The following is a 23,746-nucleotide window of genomic DNA, read 5'->3' as shown; positions in this document are numbered from 1 at the left end:
TGCTGCCATAAAGTACTTTTCTATTATGGTAATTGGGCTGCCTCTGATAAACCGAGAGCATTAATAGTGGACAACCCAGAGGAACAGCAGATCTGTTCAGGTCTCTGTAAAGCTTTGGTTCTGTTCAATTTCTTGCAGACTTCTACTGATTCATCACAGTATCTCAAGATGGGAGAGATTCGCATTAAGATGATTTCCTTGGGCTCAAATTGCAATAGCAGCGCTGCCCCGCCCCGTACACCTGACACATCCGAGCGCATTATGCATCGATCATTACTCATGCTATAAAAGAAATCCACTTAATCTCGCAACGAAACATTCAAACATTTATTAAAGACATGACAGACCCCTGTTTAGCGGGGGTTGCGGCCCCCTCGGTTATTCGGGCAGAAACTGCAACAAAAGGTATAATTTATAGTTCGACACCCTTGGAGTATAAAGCCGGGCCATCAAGGCGACTATTTGGGGAGGTCGCACGCACACAGCCAGCCCCGGCCACCGCCAAGGACATCGGGTGGGTGGCCAAATGTAATTGCTGCCGCCCCAAAATTTGGCATAGACCTTGAAAAAACTTCTCCAGTGAAAGCCCCGTTTCCCGTCTCCCGTTTGCCGTTTGTCGATTGGGGACTGAAGCGTGAGGTGAGTGATAGAACTTAAAGCTCGAACGGCCGTGCGTATGCAATGAATATTTACGAGCGGGCGCTGTTGGGTCCTCTGAGGATTATTCGGCTTTATGCAATTGTGCGCAAGTAAAAATCTAATTTATCCGCCTGCCACCCTTCGTTTTGTTTGACAATTGCCTAAAATTATGCGGTGCATTGGCATGAGACTCGGCCTCTGCCGGCACGTACCCGAGCTCTACCGGGCCGTACCGGGTTCGGCTTTAAGGGAATTTTCCGTAAAGCTGCCCGGAAAAAAATTGCTTTGCTATTGGCTGCAGCTACCCTTTGTCAGTTAAAGTCCGAGCTTAAGAATTTTGGGGTGGCTACAATGCGCCCGGTGGTGGGTGGCTGGGTGGTTGGGTGGATTGGTCTCTCGTCTCATCATAACACCACATGTTCTAAAATTGCTGCTGGCGTCGCCACGTCGCCATCTCGTACTTCATGTAGATTGCTATCTATTCTATTGTCTGACTTTTACTCGTGGTAGATTTTAACATTCATTTCGTTTGATGAGGCGCAAAGTTGTGGAATTTATTGCCCCAGCCTCACTGCCAAAGCCAAGCCTCGACAAAAAGTTAAGTGGATTTTACGTAAATTAATGAGTCCACCACCCAGGCCTGAGGGGTTGCAACTGATTATTTAAGTATTTTCCACCAAATGCAAATTCAAATTCGAATTTGGTTTCGGATTCTGTTGCAGCTGTTGGGTTAAGTTTTGCATGTTTTGGCATGCGGCGGGGCGGGTAAAAGCAGGCATAGACATTTCTTTATATATATATTGAATAAGGGAAGTGGAAGTGTGCCGTTATTTATTTGGGATAGTTTACTGGAAATGCAATGTTTTGGATTTGATAATATAAATCTGAACTACAGTGAAATATAGCAAAAATTAACTAATGATTCTGCCGAATGAAGACAAAATAAAGAATTTTTAGATTTTAAATTAATTTGTTTATAAAATAGAAATAGCTAAAAAAGAAAGAATTTCATATTATTATAACAAATATATATGTATATACAATAAAAAAAATTAAAGGTTATATGTAAAGCAAAAATATATATGTAATAAAAAAATAAAATTATTTTGGCTTTGAAAATTATATTTAATATAAAACAAGCTTAATTTTGAAAACAAATTTCCTTATCTTTTATATTTTTATTTAATAATTATTTTATATGGATTTTTTTTAATAATTAAATTTATACATTTTTAATGAACTCAAACCGAATGAGCTAGTTACAAAAATAAAATAAATTAAAATAAAAATTGTTATAAAATAAATGTTTTTTGTTTTTTATTTATTTATTTTTTTTTTATAATGAACTACATAAATACTTCTAAATTTATTATAATATAATAAAAATATATTATAATTTAAAATGAAATAGGTTTGAAAATATTTCCAAGCTCTTTCGCTTTCTTGTCTCTGGCTAACACTTATACGACAATATTAGCTGCAGCATATAAACTTTCTCGGCGTATAAGATCATATTGGACACGTATAAGTCTTTTGCGCTGCTCTTAGACTTGGTTCAACCACTCAGTCTTGGTCAAAACGTGTGCGGCTTAAGCTCGTCTTTTGTGTCAGTTTGTTTTATTTTTAAACGATGTTTAGCTGCGAGATTTTATTAAGGCATAAGAAGACAATATTAATCCTATTGCTGTTTGCTGTAACGTGTAATATTATTTTCTATTTATACATTATGGAGACAAAGCCAGAGGAAACAACAAAGACAACAAACCTGAAGACGACAACAACAACAACAACAACAAAAGTGACATCAACACAACTTGATCAGCTGGCTGGCAAGTCGAAGTCTTCAGAGCTGGTGTTGGCCGGTCTGGGCGCACTGGGTCGGCCAGCGGAGAGCAACTGGACCGCTGAGCAGCGCTTGGCCATGGAGAGCAGCCAGCGTGAAACGGGTTATAATGCTTGGCTCTCGGAGCGCATATCGCCGGAGCGTAAGCTTTTCGATATGCGCCATCGTAGGTGAGTAGCGAGAGAGCGGGCGACGTGCTACTGTATAAGAGTTGACTCTCACGAGCTGCGATAACTGTTAACAGCTGCAAAAAGCTCAAGTACCCAGTGGAAAATCTGCCAGCGATCAGTGTAATCATCACCCACCACAATGAGCAGCCCAGTGTGCTGCTCCGAACGCTGAGCAGTCTGAGGAGTAGAACATCGCCGAGATTGCTGCGAGAGATCATTCTGGTGGACGATGGCAGCGAGCAGGAGTTCGCTGTGGACGCAGGTTTCGAGGGGCTGGTGCAGCAGCAGCGCCTGCCCAAGCAGCTGGGCCTGATGCAGGCACGACTGGCGGGTGCTCAAAAGGCTCAGGCCGAAGTGCTTGTCTTCCTTGATGCGCACATCGAGGTCACGCGGGGCTGGCTGGAGCCACTGCTGGCGCCCATGCTGGAGAGCAACAGGACCTGCACCACGCCCGTGGTGGATACCATTGACTATGAAACGTTCGCCTATAGGCGTGGCAGGCCATCGCGTGGCTTCTTCGACTGGGATTTTAACTACATCCAGTTGCCCTTACTGAAGCAGGAGGAGCTGGCGCTGCCGGCGCCACATGAGAACCCCATCATGAATGGGGGTCTCTTTGCCATATACCGCAGTTGGTTCTTCGAGCTGGGCGGCTACGATGAGGGGCTGCGCATTTGGGGCGGCGAGCAGTTCGAGCTGAGCATCAAGATATGGCTGTGCGGCGGCCGACTGCTGGAGGTGCCCTGCTCCAGAGTGGGGCATCTGTTCAGAAACAGCAACTTCCATCCGCAGTATAAGAAGGCGGAGAGCAAGGCCATAGCTAGGGTGAGTAGCTTAGACCTAATTGATAAAGCATGTGTCTATCCGAGCTGTTCCTGCTGACAGAACTACAGGCGCGTGGCTGAGGTGTGGCTGGACGAGTACAAGGACAAGCTCTATGCAAACATGCCCCACTTGACCCACGTCAAGGTGGGTTCACTGAAGAAACAAAAGGAGCTGCGTCAACGTCTGCGCTGCAAGCCCTTCAAATGGTTTCTGGATCATTTGGCTGGGGATTTCTTGGAGCAGTATCCCATAGACGAGCCCCTGGACTATGCCTTTGGCGCTCTCCAGAGCCTAGCGGCACCCTCGCTCTGCCTGGAGAGAGCCGAGTCTGCAAAGCACCCGCAACTGCTGCCCTGTGATGAGGATCTCATGTATCCCAAGTTGCAGCAGAAGTGGGTCTTGAGTCACTTTCGCGATCTCCACTCGAACTCCCATTGCCTGGAGCTGCAGCAGGAAAAGCCGAAAGCAGAGATTTGGCTGTGGCAATGCCATCATCATGCGGGCAATCAATTTTGGTCCTATGACTTGAATACCAATCAGATTGTCCATGGCCAGAGCAGAGCGCACAGACTTTGCCTCGAGGCTCAACTGGAAACAAAAACTGTGATCGCCGATGTCTGTGATACTCAGAGCCAAAGGCAGCGCTGGAAGTTTGGCTATGCTAATGAGCGATTGCTGGGAGACTTTTGGCTGAAGGTGGCTTAGTAAAGTCAGCAAAAGTCAGAAAAGGGTTAATGGAAGAGCCAGCTAAGCTAATAGTGTTGAAATTATTTAATACATTTCATTAAGAAAAGTTTATGTTACCTTTGAAAATGTTTATACTGTTTTTTTTTAATGTGTAAATATTCTCTTTATTTGTCTGTATTCCGCATCATGATCTCAGAGACCCTAAAGTCTAGATTTTATCAAAATGTAAAATCACTTGTGTTTTTTTTTTTTACGTATATCTAAGAATAAATTTAATATTTATTCATCAAATAAAATTGTTTAATTCGTATTGGAGTTTTCAATTACTATCGCCCTTTGGGGCGTGCCGAATATTTTCACCTGATACGTTAAATAATAATGACTGTATATGATTGGCATATATTCCAGCTTGGCACAAATCAATTGTTTTGAAATGGGCACTTTGAACTGAAAAAAAAAATAAAATAAAATTGAATGAAATGAATAATAAATATTATAGATTACTAAACTCACATTGCTTAGCCCATAATATGATCGATCCAGGAAGTATTTGTGGTGCGGCAGCGAATAATTCAACGCACCAATGAAATAATCTTTCATGTGAAATGGCAGAAAACGATGATAGCCCAAATGATCTCGGCTGTCGCCGGGCAGCACATTGACATTGCCGAGACATCGAGCGAACTCCTCAAATGCAGCATCGCCCTGCTTCCCGGAACTGCAGATCGTCTCATTCGGCAAAGCGCGGAGTACGAACTGAGCGAGGGTGGCGCTGCTCAAGACAATGCCTGAGCGATCATACATGTAGGGCTAGATATGCATATAGAGATCATTTTTTATTATATATTAAACTCGTACTCCTGTCAGCTCTACCTGATTGTTCGCACTTCGCAGCTTGCAGCCGAAGTAGATGAGCTCATCGGGGCTGTGGGAGCGCAGCATGTAGCGCAGGTTCTCCACAATCACATAGCTGCCATAGGTAAATGTTAGCTAAGCACTTCGAGTTCCGAATCATTTCATACTTATCGTCGTTGATATAGAGAAACCAGTCGCCCTCATCGAAGTGATATTTGTAGACGTACTCCAGGTGCGCTCGCATCTTCAGCCACTTGTCATGCAACGGAGCGAAAATGGCCGGCTCCAGCTCCTCGTGGGCATCGTTGCTGACAAAGATGTGCTGATCACAGCGGCTGGCCCAACTGCGCTTCACGTGCACGGCCACGGAATTGTGCCGAGTGTCCTGGGTGGAGATGATGCAAAAGATGCGCGCTGCTGCTGGCAGAGGCTCCGCCGTCTTGAGCTGAATATTGTTTGGCAGCAGCAGCAGCGCCAGCACGCAGAGCAGCAGGAGAACGGATAGCTTGTAGAGCAGGGAGCAGCATATTTGCGAGCAACTGCTGCACGGATTGAAAATGCTAATTTTATTCTTGCCGCTGAGGAAGAAGCGCCGTCTGCTAAAGAACGGACGCATTTTAAAACTGACACTGAAATCAGTTACGCAGATGATGATGATGGCCATGATGATGATGATGATGACAATGATGATGTTGGCAGTGGGTTGCGGTCTGTGCCGTCTACAATTTAATTATATTGAGTGCTTTTGTCTGTCAAAGTTTCTCGCCCGTCTCTCAGCGATTGGCTCGCCGCATACAAATTGCCTTTTTCAATTAGAAATATTAACTCACCTGGCCGCAGGTCGCCGTCTCGGGCTGTCGGAGCCTTTGCGTGCCGCAAGACTTGAAACTGATGCAAAACTCGGGCCACGCTTCGTTTGCAGCTCGAAGTCGAGTATCGACAATTGCAGTTGTCTGGGCGAAAAAGGGGCGTGCCCACAAGTTGTTGCTGCGAGTGCTATCTATTGAAAGGAATATCTCAAATGCTGAATTCGTAATGTGCCTAATGGGCTGAGCAGCGCAGCTGGCTGAGGTGTTGACGGCACACGAAAGCTGCAAAGGGTTAAGATATATCCGGCTAATGGATAATATATGTAAGCATCTAAGCTGTTGGAGCCAACAACTTATCTGCATTTATTATACCATATGTGTCTACAGTTTCGCCATCCGTCAATTCTGAGAGATCCAAATGAGATTTGCATGCATGCCACATGTGTATATAAATCCGTAGATATTTCATAGGAAAATACAAATAGCTGTCAGATGAGATGGCATACGTCAGCTATTGTGCGAATCGTAGGTGTTTTGCAATAACAATCTAACGAAAAACAAAATCTATGTACTTACATAACAACATGTGAGTCTGTTCACATGAAACTGTCAAAAAAAAAGAAGAAATATCAAGAGGGATGCATGAATGGGAGTAAAGTAAGCGATATTCGTTCATATGCTGCATTAATGTCTCAGTTTACGTGCTCAAATTACCAGATGAGCTGGCATTGTTGGCTAACAGGTTGGCAGCGCAAAATGGTAAACAAAAGGCAAGCAAAGTGAAGGCCCAGGAAACGGCAGCCTGAGCAGAGAAAAAAGCGCAATATTGCATACAATTTGCCTTTCGCCCTTTTGGCAAGAGATGCCAATGCGAATGCCGGCCCGAAGGCTGCCACACATGCTGCAACAATGACACTTTGCAGTTGCAACAAAACGGAAGTAATTTTGCGCAGGCAGCCAATGGGAGACAAAAGGCTTGGGAAAACGGAGACCTGGCCCGACAGACAGACATACTTCTCATTGATGAACACGTCTCTCGATTGCTGTGTGTGTCTGTGTGTGTGTGTGTGCCTTTGGGCCGAGATTGCCAGCCCGTATGCGGCATGAATTATGTGAGAAACTGTTGGGCTAAGTAGATAGTTGATAGATGATATGTGGGTTACACGGAAGTAAACCTAAACGTGTATGTAAACCAAACCCGAACCCAAACCCAAATCCAAGACGTAATTGAAACATTCTGAGACACGGAAGTGTTTTGGCAGATTCTCAGGCAGCCGGCAGCTGTGACAGTTTTTCTGTGTGTCTCTTTATTAAGCCAACAGTTCTATTGAACACGGGTAAAGAGATTTAGACGTTTGGCATATATATCACATAATTTTGGCTGAGCAAATATTTGTTGCTAAAATTGGTTAAAGGCATTTCTTGTAAGCAATTTTGATTAATGCGCATTCAGCCTTAGCCAGGCCAAAATCGTCTTGCTGTTATCCAAACTCAACCTGATTATCAGCCATAGCTACGCCCATATTAATCAAGCAGCAAGCCAGCTCTCTGTTGCTAACTGAAGTGAAATAAAGAGAGGCAAAAACTTTTATTCTCTGCTGTTTAACACCTGAAGGCCTACTACTCATATTTCCAATAGATTTTTGTAGTAAGATACGAGTTCAAGGCCTAGATTGAATAATATTCAGTGTTTGCTGTTCATATTGGTGATTTGTTTACATTTCAGTTTAGTTGAAGTTTATAAAAATAAAACTCAATTCGGCAAATCGGAAGAACAAACTCTCCATTCAAGCCACAAAATCGTGCGCGGCATTAATGCAAACGCTGATCTCTAGGGCAAACAAGAGAGAGAGAGAGAAAAAATCATATGCAAAGCATCAGAGATAACAAAAATAAGAAAAAATCGAATACACGTAAAGCCGAATGCAAACAATTAGTATTGGGAAACCGTGTCAACAAGTTTCGGCACAGTGAACATCCGAAGATCCGTTTCTGAATGAATGGCGACCCAGTGCAAACAATGCCAAGTTCAAGCCGCAAATGTGCGCAGTAAACAAGTCACAAAACACACTACAAAAATAATAATAAAATGTGAAAAAAAAAAATATTAGGAAAAAAAAAAAACACACATAACATGCGCACACATAAACTCAGGTGCGCGTGTGTGTGTTTGTTGATTTATTTGCCAAACAAACAGTCAAAATAATTGTAGATAATGCCGATAAGGTGAGGTGCTATACGCCTCGATGCTAGCTAGATGTTTTCCCATCATTTAAACAAACTAGAACCGGTTCGCCCGGCTCCCACTTGTCGAAGGTGTTTGAAGTATTTGCTCAACTCGGATCGGATGGAAATCTAGCTAATTAAATTTGCACAAAGATCTTCAGAACCTTTGCAGAAGCCGAAACAGGTTCCGAGTTTAGAAAAACGCGCTCAGCACTAACTTTGGCCATAAAATATGAAAATGTTTTAATTAGAAGTCGATAAGCCGCGTAGCGACAGACAAGTTGCCTCATTTCAGGGCCCATTAAATTGGACTTAAATGCTGCGATATTTCTAATTCCCTTAATCTCTCTCTCTTTCTCTGACGTGCTCTCTCTCTCTCTCTCTCTCTTTCATTTACATTGTCGAGTTGGTGTTGACATCACTTTGTAATAAATTTCCAATTATGTGTGTCGGCATAAATTAAACGAAACTTCCATTGACAGCGCACTAAGACTTAATTGACCCTTTAACACAAAGTTTCTCGTCGACAACAAAAAATATATTTATGAAATGAAAATAATCAAATAAAAATGTCAGCGATAAGCGACAAGTGTGACGTAGTATTTTAATCTCGAGCCATTGATTCATTTCATACAATTTAAATACTTTGCAACTGATTAAATACGTTGTTTTCCTTCCTATTGACATTTATTGCAGCAAATATTGAGGCTTAGTCTCAACATGCGCAATTTGTTAAGCTCATTTGTGAATTTATTAAAATCGTATTTAATTGGGTCAGTCCAAAAAAAAAAAAAAAAACAAGTAAGAAGGCTCCAGTCGAGACTGCTCGACTAGGAGATACCCTGAACCCTCTAAGCTGATATTCTAATCATTCTGCACTTCTTTTATGCACACATACATACACATGCATTCACACGCACGCATAAGCCTGCGCTCTGCTAACTGCGCAGTAAGCAGCGACTGCGCTTGGGCTGCGCTGCAGTGTGGGCAATATTATGAGAATTTATTTGTTGAATAATTTCTTTTGTAGACATAGGATCTTAATAAAACTTTCAGAGCGTATTCATATGGTGAATATGTGTGTACATTTTAAAGCACAAGTCTCTAGTACTTGAAATGCGTTTTTTACAAATTGGGGGCGAAGGGGGCGTGGTATCCAAAATCTGTAAATTACAAAATCTTTGTGTCCATTAACTTTATATACAACGCAAATTTGAAGACTCCAGGTCTAAAAGTGTTCAAATTAGGCTAAAAAAACAAAATCAATTTTTCGATTATTCTCGATAAAAAAGTTATCGGATGATTTATCGAAAAAATAAAGCAAACTCGTACTGCGTATGGTACACACGAGTATGCATGCCAAATTTCAGCTCTCTAGCTCTTATAACTTCTGAGATCGACGCACTCATACGGACGGACGGACGGACGGACGGACGGACGGACGGACGGACGGACGGACGGACGGACGGACGGACGGACGGACGGACAGACGGACAGGGCTATATCGACTCAGCTCATCGCGCTGATCAAGAATATATATACTTTGTGGGGTCTGCCACGCCTCCTTCTGCCCGTTACATACTTTTTCACAAAACCATTATACCCTGATTTCCCATTTTCAATGGGTTCAGGGTATAAAAAGTAGGTGAAAATTAAATTCCATTTACTGTGAAAAATAATAAATTCATGGATTAAATTATAATATCATAAGAATATAATTATAATATGTTGCATGGCTGAGCGTAAATGATTTAATTTATGTAAGATTTAATTTAAATTGAATGCATTTTATGCATTTATAGAGCTTCTAATAAGAATGCTGCACTTGCAGTTGAGCGCAATCGACTGCATTTCATGGCCAAATGCATTTGTATGTGTGTATATATGTCGTATGTATGTCTTTTGATGTCACGTTCTAATGAACGGGCCATATTATTGATAAAGTTATTTTTAAAGCAGTTCAACCTTGATTTGCCTGAAAAACATTGTGATACCATATTGAAAACTGTGATAGAGCTTTAGCGTGTTTGCCTATTAAAATTTTATAAATATATAATAATTTCAATTCTATTTTAATTCATATTTATGTTTATATATCAAAATAATTTTTATTAAATTAATATTTAACATTTAGTATCTGCAAGAACATTTAGTGGTTACGTGTTATTGCCAATTTAAATTATATAAATATACACAGTAATTTAAATTTTATTTTTAAATAATTTATAAATCCTCTTTTAAGTGTATTTATATACATATGTATATAAACCTAAAATAATATATAAATCTAAATGTTAACATAATTTTAGTAGATTTATTTTTATTATTACTTAAATTATTGTTAATTTATATAAACTTATATTTATATTTAAATCCAATTTTTATTAAATTTATCATTTTTATTTAGCCCATTTATGTAGCTTTACATGTTTTTGGAAATATGAATATATTCATTGAAATTAAATTTAAATCTAAAAAATTAAATGTTTACATAAAAATTTAAAATAAATATATTTATAATTTAAATAAATTTTTTATAAATTTATAATTTATTTAGCTTTATGTATTTTTGCTGATTGAAGTCATATAATTATGTATATCATAATTACAATTAATATAATTAATAATATAATTTTTAATTATAATTTATATAATTAATAATTATATTTATATTTAAATTTAACTTTTATTAATTTTATATTTATATTTCATATTTCAAAATGCATTTATGTAGCTTTGTGTTATAAGAAATATATATATTCACGATAAACAGACGAGGATATCGAAGTGTATAAAACTTCAAGAATTGACGAACATTGCACAACAATAATATAAGCTTTCCGTTCACACAGTACAGGTTCAGACATACATATATACATATACGTATATGTATGTGTGTTTGTATTTGTAGGCAGTCGTAAATCGATTACATTAGTTGACCCATCTTGGTAGACTATGCAAATGGCAAAATTTGATTTGACAATCTTTGACTTGAGCCTGAGAAATTTCTCTGGTTCGATTTCAAAGAGCTAACAAAATTTGTACCAATTATGAAGGAAAACGTCTCCGGAGTGCAATCAGCTAGACTCGTGTGTTGTTGTTGTTGCTGGCCGACGATGACGACAAAAGGCAGATACAGATAAAAACTGCTCTCAAAAGATACTTCTGGTTGCCGTGGCTCAGTTGATAAAGGAAACGCTGTGTGAGCCCGACCACAAAGCGGCAAAGCAAGCAAAAGAGGAAAACACAAATGCAAAGAGAATGAAACTGAACGGAACGGAACCGTAAACCCATAGCCAGCGGCTGATAACTTTATCAATGAAAAGTCAGATGCAAGCCATGCGGGAGGCGAACAAGAGTGAAACGATGAGAAGCTGAATAAGAGAAAGAGAGAGAGAGAGAGAGGAAAACAGAAGAGCTGCAACACATAAAGAAGTTAAACGAATGTTTTGAATGTCATAACAATATGCAAGCGATAAAAATAATGACAAAGAGTGAGTCGGCAATTTATGAGTGCCACAACTTAAATAAAGTTATGGAATGCTACACCCGACGTCCAGTTCTTGATCTTGAGAAAGCAGTCGACATTGGTTCTTTAGTATTTATATGCATAGACGAGCATCTGATGCAGCTCTGTCCAATTGTCTGTCACATTCTTGAGCTGCACACAAGGGCTTCAGTTCCAGATCCAACAGCTCGGTAACAGGCAGCTGCTCAGGTGTAGGGCCTGACACACGAGTAGCTCACATAGCTGGCCCCACACACACACACACACACACAGCCTTAGACGTAGTTTCCTTCACTATTTATAGGTCAACAGGCAAAGGATACTTAGCTCATTGATTGAGTCACTTTTGGCGCACTCAATACCATTAGCTCTCCCATCAGAAGGTAGCACAGTAGCTTCAGGTGCGATAAGAAATTAATTAGACTTTACACACAAATTTGAGACACACAGATACAGAACTTCCATTTCGAGTTGAGTTCCCAAATATCGCTGCTCTCTTAGCCAAGTTATTTGGGTTGGGCAATGTGCTCGGTGTTGCGTGCAGCTGCCTCGTAGATTCTTACGGAAGCCCGCAACTGTGAATGGCAAACGAGCTATTCTTTATGGCTGAGCTCTTTTCTTAATTCTAGAGTATTTGCGTTAAGGCAATTGTGTTGCTTCTCGAGAACATTGAACTTTGTCAAGTGAGCGTCTTTTAATGATGGCCTCTAATAACTGCTAATAATAATAATAGTTCCTCACATTTTCGGTAATATTAAAGTAAATTTATTTCCTTAATTGCTTTTAATTGGCAAATATTCGGCTTTGTTTCAAGTGCGAAAGGAAATCAAAAGATTTACTCACTATTAGCTGATAATCCGATTTGCCGGGCAATTAAATGTTTTTGATTCTCTCTAATTGAGTTTGACTAAACACTGAATGAGACTTAAAAGGGTTGAGCATCTTTACAAATAAAGCTGTTCAAGCTTATACACAACATTTGGGTGACTTGGGGCCAGTTGTTAAAGCATTATTTTCAAAGAAATAAACAAGTATCATTTACATAAATATCATTTTTGTTATGCATATAAATTGCTCTCAGTATCTACTCCTAAAAATATGCTGCACAATTTTGGCATCTTTAAATTATTATATTTATAAATTGCTATATACGATATCTGCTCGCTGTTTTTTTTTATGAAAATTTAGCCGAAGTCAAGGTTGCTTGATATGTAAACAAAGCCGAGATGCCGTTACAGACATTCAGCCTTGGATCTCTGTAAACAAACATGAGTTGATCAACAAGGTCAGCATGAACTGTTCTAGAATATTGTAGAGAAAAAGTCTGCATATACATTACTGCATTATCAAAATATTCCCAGCTTTCTTAATGTCTATCTTATAAGCATTGGATAATCCCTCCACTCTAACCGGCATCATATTATAGTCAGCTCATATTAGTTTAGTTCAATATTGTGACAATAAACAGACAACTTAGGCACGATAAACAGCCACGATTTAAGACTTGCTGGAAAGGGACCATAAAAACGCAAATCCCTGCTCAGTTTCCAGCTACTCTTGACTCTTGAGTAATTCTCTTGAAATCTGGCTACAAAAGCAACAACAACAACAACAACAACCTGCTGCTCCATCCAATTCAATTCGAGCCAATCCAATTCGAGCCAAGCTAAACAAACATTAAGTTACAAAATAAAATCTCTGGGCCATAAAATTAAAACTCAGCAAAAGAGATGGAGACAGAGAAAGAGAGAGAGAGGGAGAGTGGAAAATAGAGAGAGAGGTACAGATATGAGGAAGAGAGAGAGAGAGAGAGAGTGCGCAACACGTTAATCTTGCAACGCGAAGCTTATCAGCAAAACAAACCTGCAAGCAACCTAGTTTATACATATGTATGTGACTGCATCTGTGTGCATGTCTACATTTGTATCTGTAAATGTATCTGTATCTGCGGCTGCTGTATCTGAAACGAACCCTTTTGCCCCTCCTTATCCGAATGCTGCGCTTTGATGTGCTCTGATGCTAGCGCCCAGATAGCAGCAGTTAGCAGTTAGCAACGCCGTTAAATCCTCTCCATCTCCCTCTCCCTCTCCCTCTCCTTCACCATCTCTTACTAGAGCTCTATAGTAGTAGAATTTTTTACGAGTTGGGTTCACGTTTAGTTCTGGTATCTTGCTGCATGCCCATAACTTTGACTCTCATCTAACTTTTATTTGCATTTTTATTTGTTTGCTCGTTTCTCAGAACTTTTATTTAGCTGCCGGCTGCATCTAATTTGATTTGTTGACTAAAACAAAACAGCTTCAAAAATGCCTAACTAGCATTTATATATAAACATTTACATATAAATATTTATTTATATATATATATATTTTAACTTATTTACCATAAAGTTCATATTTTCAGCGTTTATTTACAGGTCAAACTTGACCCAATCCGAGACGAAAATTTGCATTTTTCGAGCGAGCGTGCGGACTTGCAACTTGGAACAGCCTGTCAACTGCATAAGCTATATAGAATAGATATATATGCACATGCATATCTTGAATACTAGTTACTGAAACCTATATCTTATACTAATTATAATGTTAATTTATACTAAATTGTATTTAGTTTTATGATACTCTTTTGGCTTGATTTTATATTAAATAACTTTGTATTTAATTCGAATAAATATGCATTAGTGGCTTTTAGCTTGATTTCCATTAAAATGATTCGTTCTAGTACAAAATGTGAAGAAAAACTGTCTATTTGGCTTTTAATAAAATAAATATTCAATCAAATATTTATTCGGGCGTCGCATTCGCCTTGGCATATTACAAATGTAAACAAATCAAGAGGCAAAATCTAGATAGCGCTTGCGCATTTTGTTAATGTTTATTTAGCCACTTTTGTTTTTAGCCAAAACACTTCATTCATTTTTGAGGCGAATAATTTATAGAAATGCGATATGAGAGGGACAGAAATTGATTTCTCAAGTCGAGAGAAAAGAGATAAATGAGAGTCAAACAAAAAAAAAAAAATAATAAAAACAAAAGGCGACACGAGACGTAAGCATTTTGCAGGCACTGTGACGCTTAATGCGCATGCAAATAAAATTGTTTAAAGAGATTTCGCAGGCAAATAAAATGTGTAAATTTCGAGTATGAAGCTCTTCCGGGATGCTTAAATATTTGATATGCCTTGATTCAGGAAAAGATTTAGAATATACGATAATCCCGTATGCTATAAATATTTATTATTTTGGCTTCAATACAACTCAATTGGCTTTAAATATTCAGTTTAATTGCATTGCATAATTATTGCATTTAATACAAATAATATAATATAATTTATGTAATTGTTTACGTAACTTTTATATATACATATACATATATATATATTTTATATATATATTTACTTTACTTACATTTTTTTAAAGAATATGTAACCGTTTTTTTTTTTTTTTTTCAATATTTGCGTTTATTCTCATATTTACTGACCCAATAATTTATATATTTTTATATTTTATATAAATATATATATATTTCAGTTTAATTATTTCAATTATTACAGTTTATTGCATGCAGGCTTGGGCCTTGGCTAAAAATAATATTAATGTAATTTTTTACGTAACTTTTATATGTGTACATGTTTATTTGTTTTAACTTTAATTTTTTTAAATATATATAAATATTTTTTAAATATTTGCAGCTGCATTTATTCTCATATTTATTGACCCAATAATTTATATAAATATATATATTTATTTGTTTTTTTCTGTAAATTATTTGACAAAAACTGGCTTGCGAATTTGTTGTTGTTTTTAGTGTATTTTTGCGCCAACTACTAAAAAGTGGGTCAAATATTGCGTATGACGTCGTCGGATTTGGTTTCGGATTCGTTGCTCGACCGGTTTTCACTTTCAAACATCGAACATCGGCGGCGGGGCGTCTGCAGCAATTCCCTCAACGAATTTGGCGCTTAATTGAAAATTCATTCAACTAAATTCCGCTGCCGTTGTGCGGCTTAGGCCAACTTTTAGTTTGGCCTAAACCGTGGGCTAATGTGCATTTTATTAATAAATTGTTCGTTTCATTAGGCTGGCCGATTGTCTGGCCATCCGACAGACTCCACAGGGCAACTTTCTCCCCATCTGCATCTCGTGGATGGTTTTTTAATAAATAGTTTGCCCTTTGGTTGCGCTTTCTATCTCTAGCCCATCATCTTCATCATATGCAGCCTCTGCAGTCTCTTCCACATGCATCTGCATTTTCTGATACGCATTCAGATATTTTATTTGAAGCGTAAGCTAATTATGTTGTTTATGTTGTATAATATTTTGATATTCGGCCCGATCGAACATATGTTTTGTTACATTTGCAATAAACTTCAAGGTGTGCCATAGCCCATGCAAATGAGAAGCTCTTAAGATGACATTATGATACCAACTGATATCAAACTGCCCAGCCGCGAGGCGTGACTCAGGTGTTAATGTCGCAGTACCAGACTTTGTTTTATATAAACTATTACGCTGCCAGCCATTAGCGGATCAATTAGTTTGCATAAACAAAAACTCATTAGCAACAATTTCAAGTACGCACTTCAAATATTTGCTCGTTTTGTAAGCAATTAACCATTAGACTGGGAAGTTAGAAACAGTTGAGTTACGGCTGGTAGCAAATCAGATGTTTGCAAAGTTAGGGTATTCGAATAAGGGATATTCACTGATGCTCTACGAGCTCTGGAGACTCGATAGTTCTACTGCTAGAATATTCTATGTAGTAATATCTCAGCTGCCAAAGTCTAAGCACTCAACGGCGTACTTTGAGAGCTAAAGTGGGAGCATATTCCAGTCCACAACGATTATCATAATAATTAAGAGAGAATGTTTTTGTATGTTGATATGTATGCTGGGCAGAGAACGGGAAACATCATGCTTCTCTGATAGGCACATTGAGCCTACGTGCGGCGGTTAATTATGTATGGAGGTAGGATGGGGAACTTAGTCTGAGCACGCTCCGATAGGCACGCGCATGCGCAACATATTTGGAATATTTTGCGTTGTTTGCTTTTGCGATGTCGGGTAATGAAATGATTTGCACACATTGCGGCAAGTCTACAAACTTTGACAAGTGCTCTTTGTTTCATTTTAAAGAACAGAGACTATTTATACCCTGCACTCGTTGAAAATGGGAAATCAGGGCGTCATAGTCTTGTTCAGTGTATGCAACAAGCAGACTACATAAAGAGAGTTTATATATGTTTATTTATTTAAATTTTAAATGATTTAATTTAGTGTTGTATTATTTTTTGTCAGATAAAAACTTTGAATAATATTCATAAATCCTAATCAGTCGGGCTTAGTAGGATCTCACGACTGGAGCTTCGTTTCTTCTCAAATTAATATTCTTAAAAATATTTCATGGAAAGAGAAAAACAGAAAGCTTAACTCACATCGTGGATGAGTCATTTGTTCGTGGTATTGACCAACCCAGGGGGCCACTTAGAATGCATAGAAAATATCATAAAGTGTCAAATAAACTTACTGCTGTCATAAATCGTAATTACAATTAAAATATATTATTTGCACGACCGTCGCACTACTCACAGCGGCAGTATGCAAATCGCTGTTGGCACCTTTTCGCACATGCATATCAAGTGGTTCCCCCCTCCCACTCTTCCGCCCTTCTGCTGGGAGAGCAACGGCTGCTGCTGCACTTGTTTCAGCCGCGTCGGGCAATATGATGAATGTTAAGTTATAAAATGAATAATTTTTACCAACCACTCTATAGTTATGGAATTTTATTTACCTACGCTCTCACCTGACCTACCTGACACGCCTGTCTGCCAATCCCTGCCCCACCCCTACCACAGCATTGGCGCGGATTTTGATAGCAGCAAACAAATAATAATTGGCATACGGATTGCAAGGGTAAGCGTGGATATTGCTTCTGGTTAGAGAGTAAAAACAAATAGATAATTCAAAACTGCAATCGCACGTATTTTGTTTACTAATGCTCACGTGAGAATTTTGCGATATCCACATACTATGATATGCATTGCAGCTGAGGAATTAATGTCATTCTTAATGTATATTCAATAGGCAGTCAGATATTATAAGGAAAAGCCTTATTTAATATCAGCCATAGCCTAGCTGATCTGGACTGGCCAGTTGTCAAACTGTCTGTCTACACGTATATTTGAATATGGAGATCTCGAAACCTTTGAGAGCCAGACGCTTGGCGGCTGTCGCTTGTCACTCCATTAAAAGGAACAAGTCTAGTTTTATTTTAGTTTTTTCAATTTAAAATAGTTTAGAGTAGATATTATATACTATATGGGTAGACATATATTGGAAAATATTCTATTTGCCAAAACAAATTTTAATCCATCAGTTAACTAGTTTCCAACCTAGTCTCCACATTTTATTTCATGAGTGCCTAGAACTCGGCCTGCCTTTGATGCTATGTGCTATCTCGGCAATTTGATAAAGATGCTCTGTTCATTAGATTTTATTTAAATTACAAATAAACGGCGATATTTAAAGATTTCATTTACAATCTGTGAGCACAGCAACAAAACAACAAAACGAAAGGCCTGTCAGTTGATAGCAAACCGGTTTGCAACTCAAACTTTATGTCGCTCGTATGCTGAAGCGCGAACCACTTGAAAACAATAAATTAAAACGATCTATTTACACTGTGTTTCACGTTGCCGCACGTTTCGTGCCCTGTGACTGCAATTTGTTGGGCGATTCGTTGTATACATATTTGCTGTTTCAAAAAATCATTTGAACATCATTATTTATGTCCACGCCGGGTTCAACCGAGCACAAGTAAACGCATTTGCATAGCTCAGCCGGACTGACTCTGGCCCTGGCTAGCTTATCAATACAAATGACTGCAACAAGTGCAGCACTGCCAGCAGTCGCATAATATACAACTTAGACAAGAGTTTATTTGAAATTTAGTTCCCTGCTCCATTGCAGCTTATCACTTGGCACGTCCTTTGCTCAATGTCAAAGTCAAATTGTCTCCATTCGTCTGTTTGTCTGACGTTTAGATGGTAACTGGCTCAATCCAGTCTGGCATCTGACTGTCTTCATAAAGCTCAGCGAAGAATTGCTCGGGAAAGCCCTTGACGGAATGCAATGCCACTGATAAAGACTCTGAATGCGTTTCAATTGAGACGCCTCCTGCTGACGTTGCTGCTGCTGCTCCTGCTGCTGCTCCTGCTGCTGCTGTTCGTGCCAATCAACTCAGCTGCAGTGTCGCAGAATCACGTTTACCTCCATACTGACTGAGAGCGCAATAATAAATGCGTATGCAAAGCTATCAGCGTGCTTTGACATTTGCCGATAGTTGACGAAATAGTAAACTGGACAGAATAGACTCAGGTCTTATGAGTAATTCACTAGAAGATACCAAGGAAGTTCCATAAAAGGACATTGTTAGAATTATGGTTTATGGGAGGCTAGGTTTGAAGTAATTCAGCCTAATAATAACTGTCACTGCAGACTTTTTTTTAGGATCTACTGATATTATAATCAACGGCAGCCAAATATGGTATTCAATCAAATTTAAAGTCGGACACATGTTGCAAGGGTTGTTTAGAAAACTCAAGGAGCATTTCCACCATATGCTAAAGACATTGTTCATTTCGAATTATTATTCTGAAAACGTAAGGACTGCATTGATTCTTGGATATCCTCAAACGGCTAAACATTCAATATATATATTATTATATCAATATATTATTATATCATTGCTGAAATTCCTATGAAATTAGTAAGTAAATTAGTAAGCAAATCAATGTGTTCCATGTCAAACTATTGCCTGTTATACTAATTTTGTAAACAATCAGCAAAAAAAAAATAAATAAATAAATAATTTCCCAGTTGAAAATCAATTCGCTACCCTCAGTATGTAATGGATTTATATAAATTTGTATTTACTTAAAGTAAAGAAACTGAATTTGCTTTCATTTCCAAATATGCATCAGATGGTTGCTAAAAAATGAAACCAAAAATATGCTCCTAGCTATTAGCATCAATTGAAATAAGAAATAAAGAGATTTAAGATCAGATTAATGTTGTCTAGTATTTTGTTATAATTTATTTTACGTCACATCGTTGTCTACTTATAAACTAATAACAATAAAGCATATACAAAGTGAACAGATCTTCGTCGAGCACATCGACGTAGTAGTATTATATAGATTATGATAAGTACATACATATATAGTATATCATTTCTTGCGAGTTGTTTACAATCACAGCGCTTAGGTTGAATCTAAGTACGTTTAATATTTAAAAATAAAACGAATAAATATCGCGGACAACAGCAACAATTATCACAGAGCAGATTTTGGTTGGTATCGCTGAGATCGGATCTAGCTGATCTGGCTAGATCGGCTCGGCGTTCGACATCCCATTGAGGGCAATTTCGTTTAGCATTTGTCGCCCAGGCTTTTCGTAGAGTCGTCTTTCGATTTCGATTTCTTTTTTTCGTCGATGGTCCTAAAGCCAAATACCTCCGCGTAACTAGGCACAAAACTTGGCTTAATGCTTTCGCATGTGGGTGTCGTTGTTGCTGTTGTTGGTGTTGTTGCTGCAGCTGTTGTTGTTGTTGTCGTTGCTGTTGCTGGCAGCAGCGGCGTTGTTGCCTCACACAATGGCAATGTCTGTGGTCGCGATATTGTTGTTGCTGCCGCCGTTGTTGTTGTTGTTGTTGTTGCTGTTGTGGCAGCCTCAACGTCGGCTGCTGCTGTGCTGGCTCTTTCATGCTTATTGAATACATTAAACACACTTGGATAGACAATCAAACACGACGACTGAGGTGTTTTCTGCAGCAGCTCCAAGGCGGCCTCATAGCTGGGCAAGCCAGAGACCAGGGTATACTCCGGCACTGGATCCTCCGAATCGGGCTGCAATTTTAGCGCCTCAATATCAATAATTGTGCACTGCGATGAGCTGTTGGCATTGTTGTGATCTAAACAGAGAGTGAGCGAAAGAGACAGAGAGAGAGAGTTGCTGATTAATTAACTGATTTAATTTACAGTTTGTGTTTGAGCCAATCGACCCAATTGCATATCAGATATCAACCAACTGTATTTCTTATAAAACTATTGTATTCCGAGTCAACTATTAATCTAATCTAATTTGTGGTATTTATGTTTGTTTATTTCTTCCTGTATCAACTATATCATTTTATTTAAATTGAATTTATTATTGTTTATTTTTTTCCGAATTGAAACTCAAACTGTTTTTGTATTCCTCGTATGCTTTTGTGCCATTTCTTGCTGCCACAGCAATCTTGACAATCAAAGACCAAGAAATGAGTCTAAACAAATAAAAACGCAAGGTAATGAATTATTCTGTGCCAATTCTCTTGAAGGTCGACACAGTAAATAGCAGTAAATAAGAACGAGAATAAACTTGTAGACATCTCGGTCAGGTGTGCCGAAATCTTTTGAAGCTGAGAAATTTGCATACCGATATTTTCCAGAGCTAATAATACATAGTTAGCAAAGGTATTTCAGGTCAACAAAGTTCAACTTTGATGGCCTCGCTAGCTGTTTAGCAGCGTTGTCTACCCAGTTATTAGTTATTAAAATACGATTTCTTAATCACTCGCTTAAGCCTCGCCTCCATTCATGGCTGTTTTGTAATTGAAAGTCATTTCTGATTCATTCATGAGCTGCTCCACATTTTGGCACGTAGACTGTGTAACTTTTCGTGCTAATCGTAAATGCCAGCAAAAGACGGTAGAGCGTCACTAACTAAAATAGTCAACGGGTGATAAGGCCCAATCGTAAATAGCGTCATATCAACATGCGATTGCTCTACACTGGAACTCTTTTTATACCCTGAACCCATTTTCAATGGGAAATCAGGGTATAATGGTTTTGTTGAAATGTATGTAACAGGGAGAAGGAGGCGTGGCAGACCCCACAAAGTATATATATTCTTGATCAGGGTGACGAGCTGAGTTGATTTGGCCCTGTCCGTCTGTCTGTCCGTCTGTCCGTCTGTCCGTATGTATGAACGCGTCGATTTCAGAAGATATAAGAGCTAGAGACTTCAAATTTTTTTTAAAATGTCCGTAATTACAGCGCGCATATCAAGTTTATCATTAAAAATCGATAACTCATCTCGATCTTTTTTTATCGATAAAAAACCTTATCGAAACCCAGTTATAAAATTATATCTTCTACACCTTTATTGCTAGAGTCTCCAAATTTTTAATGTATGCTTATATGCAATTTATACAATTTCGGTTTTTGTTAAAATTTACCCCCCACCTCTAAATTCACCCCCTCACCCTCACTTTTGTAAAAAGCGTATTTCAAATACTAGAGACTTGTGCTTTGAAAATTACATGCATATTCATGTTATAATCATAATCTAAAAGTTTCATGAAGATCGTACGTCCATAAAAAAAGTTATTAAACAATTAAGTTCTCATAGTAAGCGCACACTGCAGCCCATGCGTGTTTATGCGTGGTTGCTTGTATGTGTATGTGTGTGTGTGTATGCGTTTGTGTCTGTATGCGTGTGTGTGAGTATGTGTGTCTGTATGCGTGTGTGTGTATGTATACCTGTGTGTGCGTACGTGCGTGTGTGTGTGTGTGTGTGTGCGTGTTTCTTGTGTAAGCTGAAAGTCGCGAAAAAGTATTGAAATATCTATTGCTCCAAGGGTTCAGGGGATCTCGTAGTCGAGCAGTCTCGACTATAGCTTTCTTACTTGTTGTTTGCTCTTTGTTGTCGTCGTGGGCATACTTACAATTGCGCTTCCAGGTGCGAAACTGATGGTAGAGGAAGCAGGAGCAGATGCAGAAGACCATCGAGATCAAGATTAGCGTGAACACAATGCCGATCCACACCTCGTTCATGAACTTGTCGTACTCGAGCTGCTGCTGCAGCTGATCCACGCTGCTGCTGTCCAACACCACATGATTGGCCGCGAAGTCGAAGTCCATGCTCACTTCACTGGAATTCTGGAGAGTGGCTTCGTTCAGTTTGTGATGTTTCAACTGTATCGAGTTGAAGATGGTGGCTCCGATCTTTTGCAGAAAATCGCTATTGGCCAGCGCATCCAGGGTGCTGATCGTGGGCGTCGATGCCTCGGCGTCCGCTGCCGCGTTCCTGCCGTTCTCCAATATATGCTGTGCGGCGCCGCCGAAATGATCGAAATGCAGATCGTGCGACAGTTCGTAGTTTAATGCGCGTGGCAGGCCCTCCATTGTAACCTTTATATTTAAGTCGCCTTTTGTGCTAGTTCTATCTTTAAATGCTCACAGATCACGTTCCGTAATTACGAGCGTATCTTTCTCTGCGGCACACTTTCACTGAATGCGTATCGGTATCTCTATCTGTATTTATAACTTGGCTTCGTTTTATATTTCTTTCTTTTTTTTTTTGTTGGTTTTCGTTTCGTTTCAGCTCTCTCAGCGCTGCACACACGTCCGGCGGTGGCTACGTCTGCAAACAAACTGATTAGCGCTCAGCACGTAGAGCAGCCGACAGCACCTCGGCTCGATCGTCAAGCGCGCTCCGTTAAACTTCACTCAAGAGCGAGAGAGAGGGAGAGCGGGAGAGCGTGAGAGCACGAGAGTTGCCAGCTACCTGGCAAAAGATGCGCTCAAATGTGCTCAATGCGCTCAGCAAACATATCTTGCTCATTTGCCGCTTCGCTACGCATCGCTGGCTGTGTGCCTGAGTGTGTGTGTGTGTGTGTGTTTGGGAAATATACTTCTTATTCTTCAGCTTCTTCTTCCTCGTGTAATGCTCGCTCAGTTCGTCTTTTGTAGCCCAGACAATGCCTTCGAATTATGGGCCCATAATTGGCGTTACAAAGCGGCGCACATGTTGCCTGCTCAGTTCCAGCTGCAGTCGCAGTCGCAGTCGCAGTCGCCGTCGCAGTCGCCGTCGCAGTTCCAGGTCTAGTCCCAGTCGTACTGTTATGGAGCATCGATCTTTATTTGAGTTCAGTTCAGTTGGGCTGTGTTCTTCGATTTCGTTTTGCCTGGCAAATGACATATCTCTCCATTTGTATTGTTGGCTGAGAAAAGAAATTATTGCCGTAGGATAACACACGCGTGTGTTTATGTATGTGTGTGTGTGTGTGTATTTATGTCGGGGCCTGAGACCATTTCTCGTTTTGTTGCTGTTGCTGTTGCTTCTTTTTAATTTTTTCGTTCTTTT

General features: G+C 39.3%; 3 protein-coding genes and 1 long non-coding RNA gene across 4 annotated transcripts; 2 read left to right on the top strand and 2 right to left on the bottom strand.

The window, feature by feature from the left end:
* The first annotated feature begins 808 nt into the window (after positions 1-808).
* On the top strand, positions 809-4,333 carry LOC6582990 (polypeptide N-acetylgalactosaminyltransferase 8). The gene is made up of 4 exons (XM_032731609.2): positions 809-875; positions 2,439-2,652; positions 2,727-3,477; positions 3,538-4,333. Exons 1-4 carry the CDS (start codon positions 809-811, stop codon positions 4,180-4,182), a joined length of 1,677 nt encoding a protein of 558 aa, XP_032587500.2. The 3' UTR covers positions 4,183-4,333.
* A 92-nt stretch (positions 4,334-4,425) lies between these two features.
* LOC6582989 (glycoprotein-N-acetylgalactosamine 3-beta-galactosyltransferase 1) lies at positions 4,426-6,342 on the bottom strand. Its single transcript, XM_032731611.2, has 6 exons — positions 6,201-6,342; positions 5,850-6,019; positions 5,187-5,738; positions 5,038-5,134; positions 4,678-4,974; positions 4,426-4,611 (listed from the first exon to the last, which is right to left on the bottom strand). The coding sequence occupies exons 1-6, from the start codon at positions 6,201-6,203 to the stop codon at positions 4,465-4,467; spliced, it is 1,266 nt and encodes a 421-aa protein (XP_032587502.1). The 5' UTR covers positions 6,204-6,342; the 3' UTR covers positions 4,426-4,464.
* Position 6,343: 1 nt separating this feature from the next.
* On the top strand, positions 6,344-7,768 carry LOC122757564. The gene is made up of 2 exons (XR_006357640.1): positions 6,344-6,485; positions 6,546-7,768. It is a non-coding gene; the product is annotated as an uncharacterized LOC122757564 (long non-coding RNA).
* An 11,858-nt stretch (positions 7,769-19,626) lies between these two features.
* Positions 19,627-23,045, bottom strand: LOC6582988 (protein commissureless 2). Its single transcript, XM_032731379.2, has 2 exons — positions 22,326-23,045; positions 19,627-20,531 (listed from the first exon to the last, which is right to left on the bottom strand). Exons 1-2 carry the CDS (start codon positions 22,783-22,785, stop codon positions 19,990-19,992), a joined length of 1,002 nt encoding a protein of 333 aa, XP_032587270.1. The 5' UTR covers positions 22,786-23,045; the 3' UTR covers positions 19,627-19,989.
* Between the last annotated feature and the right edge of the window lie 701 nt (positions 23,046-23,746).

The sequence above is a fragment of the Drosophila mojavensis genome, unplaced genomic scaffold (assembly GCF_018153725.1).
Source record: "Drosophila mojavensis isolate 15081-1352.22 unplaced genomic scaffold, ASM1815372v1 contig_74, whole genome shotgun sequence".
In the NCBI taxonomy this organism is placed as follows: Eukaryota; Metazoa; Arthropoda; class Insecta; order Diptera; family Drosophilidae; genus Drosophila; species Drosophila mojavensis.
Note: the sequence above shows the minus strand (reverse complement) of the source record. Positions and strands in the feature narration are given on the sequence as shown.

What these genes read in the sequence shown, in the direction of transcription:
- LOC6582989 (XM_032731611.2), bottom strand. An exon ending in CTCTATATCAACGACGATAA is followed by an intron (nt 5,135 to 5,186) that starts GTATGAAATGAT and finishes TACCTATGGCAG; the next exon opens with CTATGTGATTGTGGAGAACC. An exon ending in CATATTATGGGCTAAGCAAT is followed by an intron (nt 4,612 to 4,677) that starts GTGAGTTTAGTA and finishes TTTTTTTTTCAG; the next exon opens with TTCAAAGTGCCCATTTCAAA.
- LOC6582990 (XM_032731609.2), top strand. Translation starts at nt 809, where the DNA reads ATGCGGTGCATTGGCATGAGACTCGGCCTCTGCCGGCACGTACCCGAG. An exon ending in TTCGATATGCGCCATCGTAG is followed by an intron (nt 2,653 to 2,726) that starts GTGAGTAGCGAG and finishes AACTGTTAACAG; the next exon opens with CTGCAAAAAGCTCAAGTACC. An exon ending in AGAGCAAGGCCATAGCTAGG is followed by an intron (nt 3,478 to 3,537) that starts GTGAGTAGCTTA and finishes TCCTGCTGACAG; the next exon opens with AACTACAGGCGCGTGGCTGA.
- LOC6582988 (XM_032731379.2), bottom strand. Translation starts at nt 22,785, where the DNA reads ATGGAGGGCCTGCCACGCGCATTAAACTACGAACTGTCGCACGATCTG. An exon ending in TCGCACCTGGAAGCGCAATT is followed by an intron (nt 20,532 to 22,325) that starts GTAAGTATGCCC and finishes CTCTCTGTTTAG; the next exon opens with ATCACAACAATGCCAACAGC.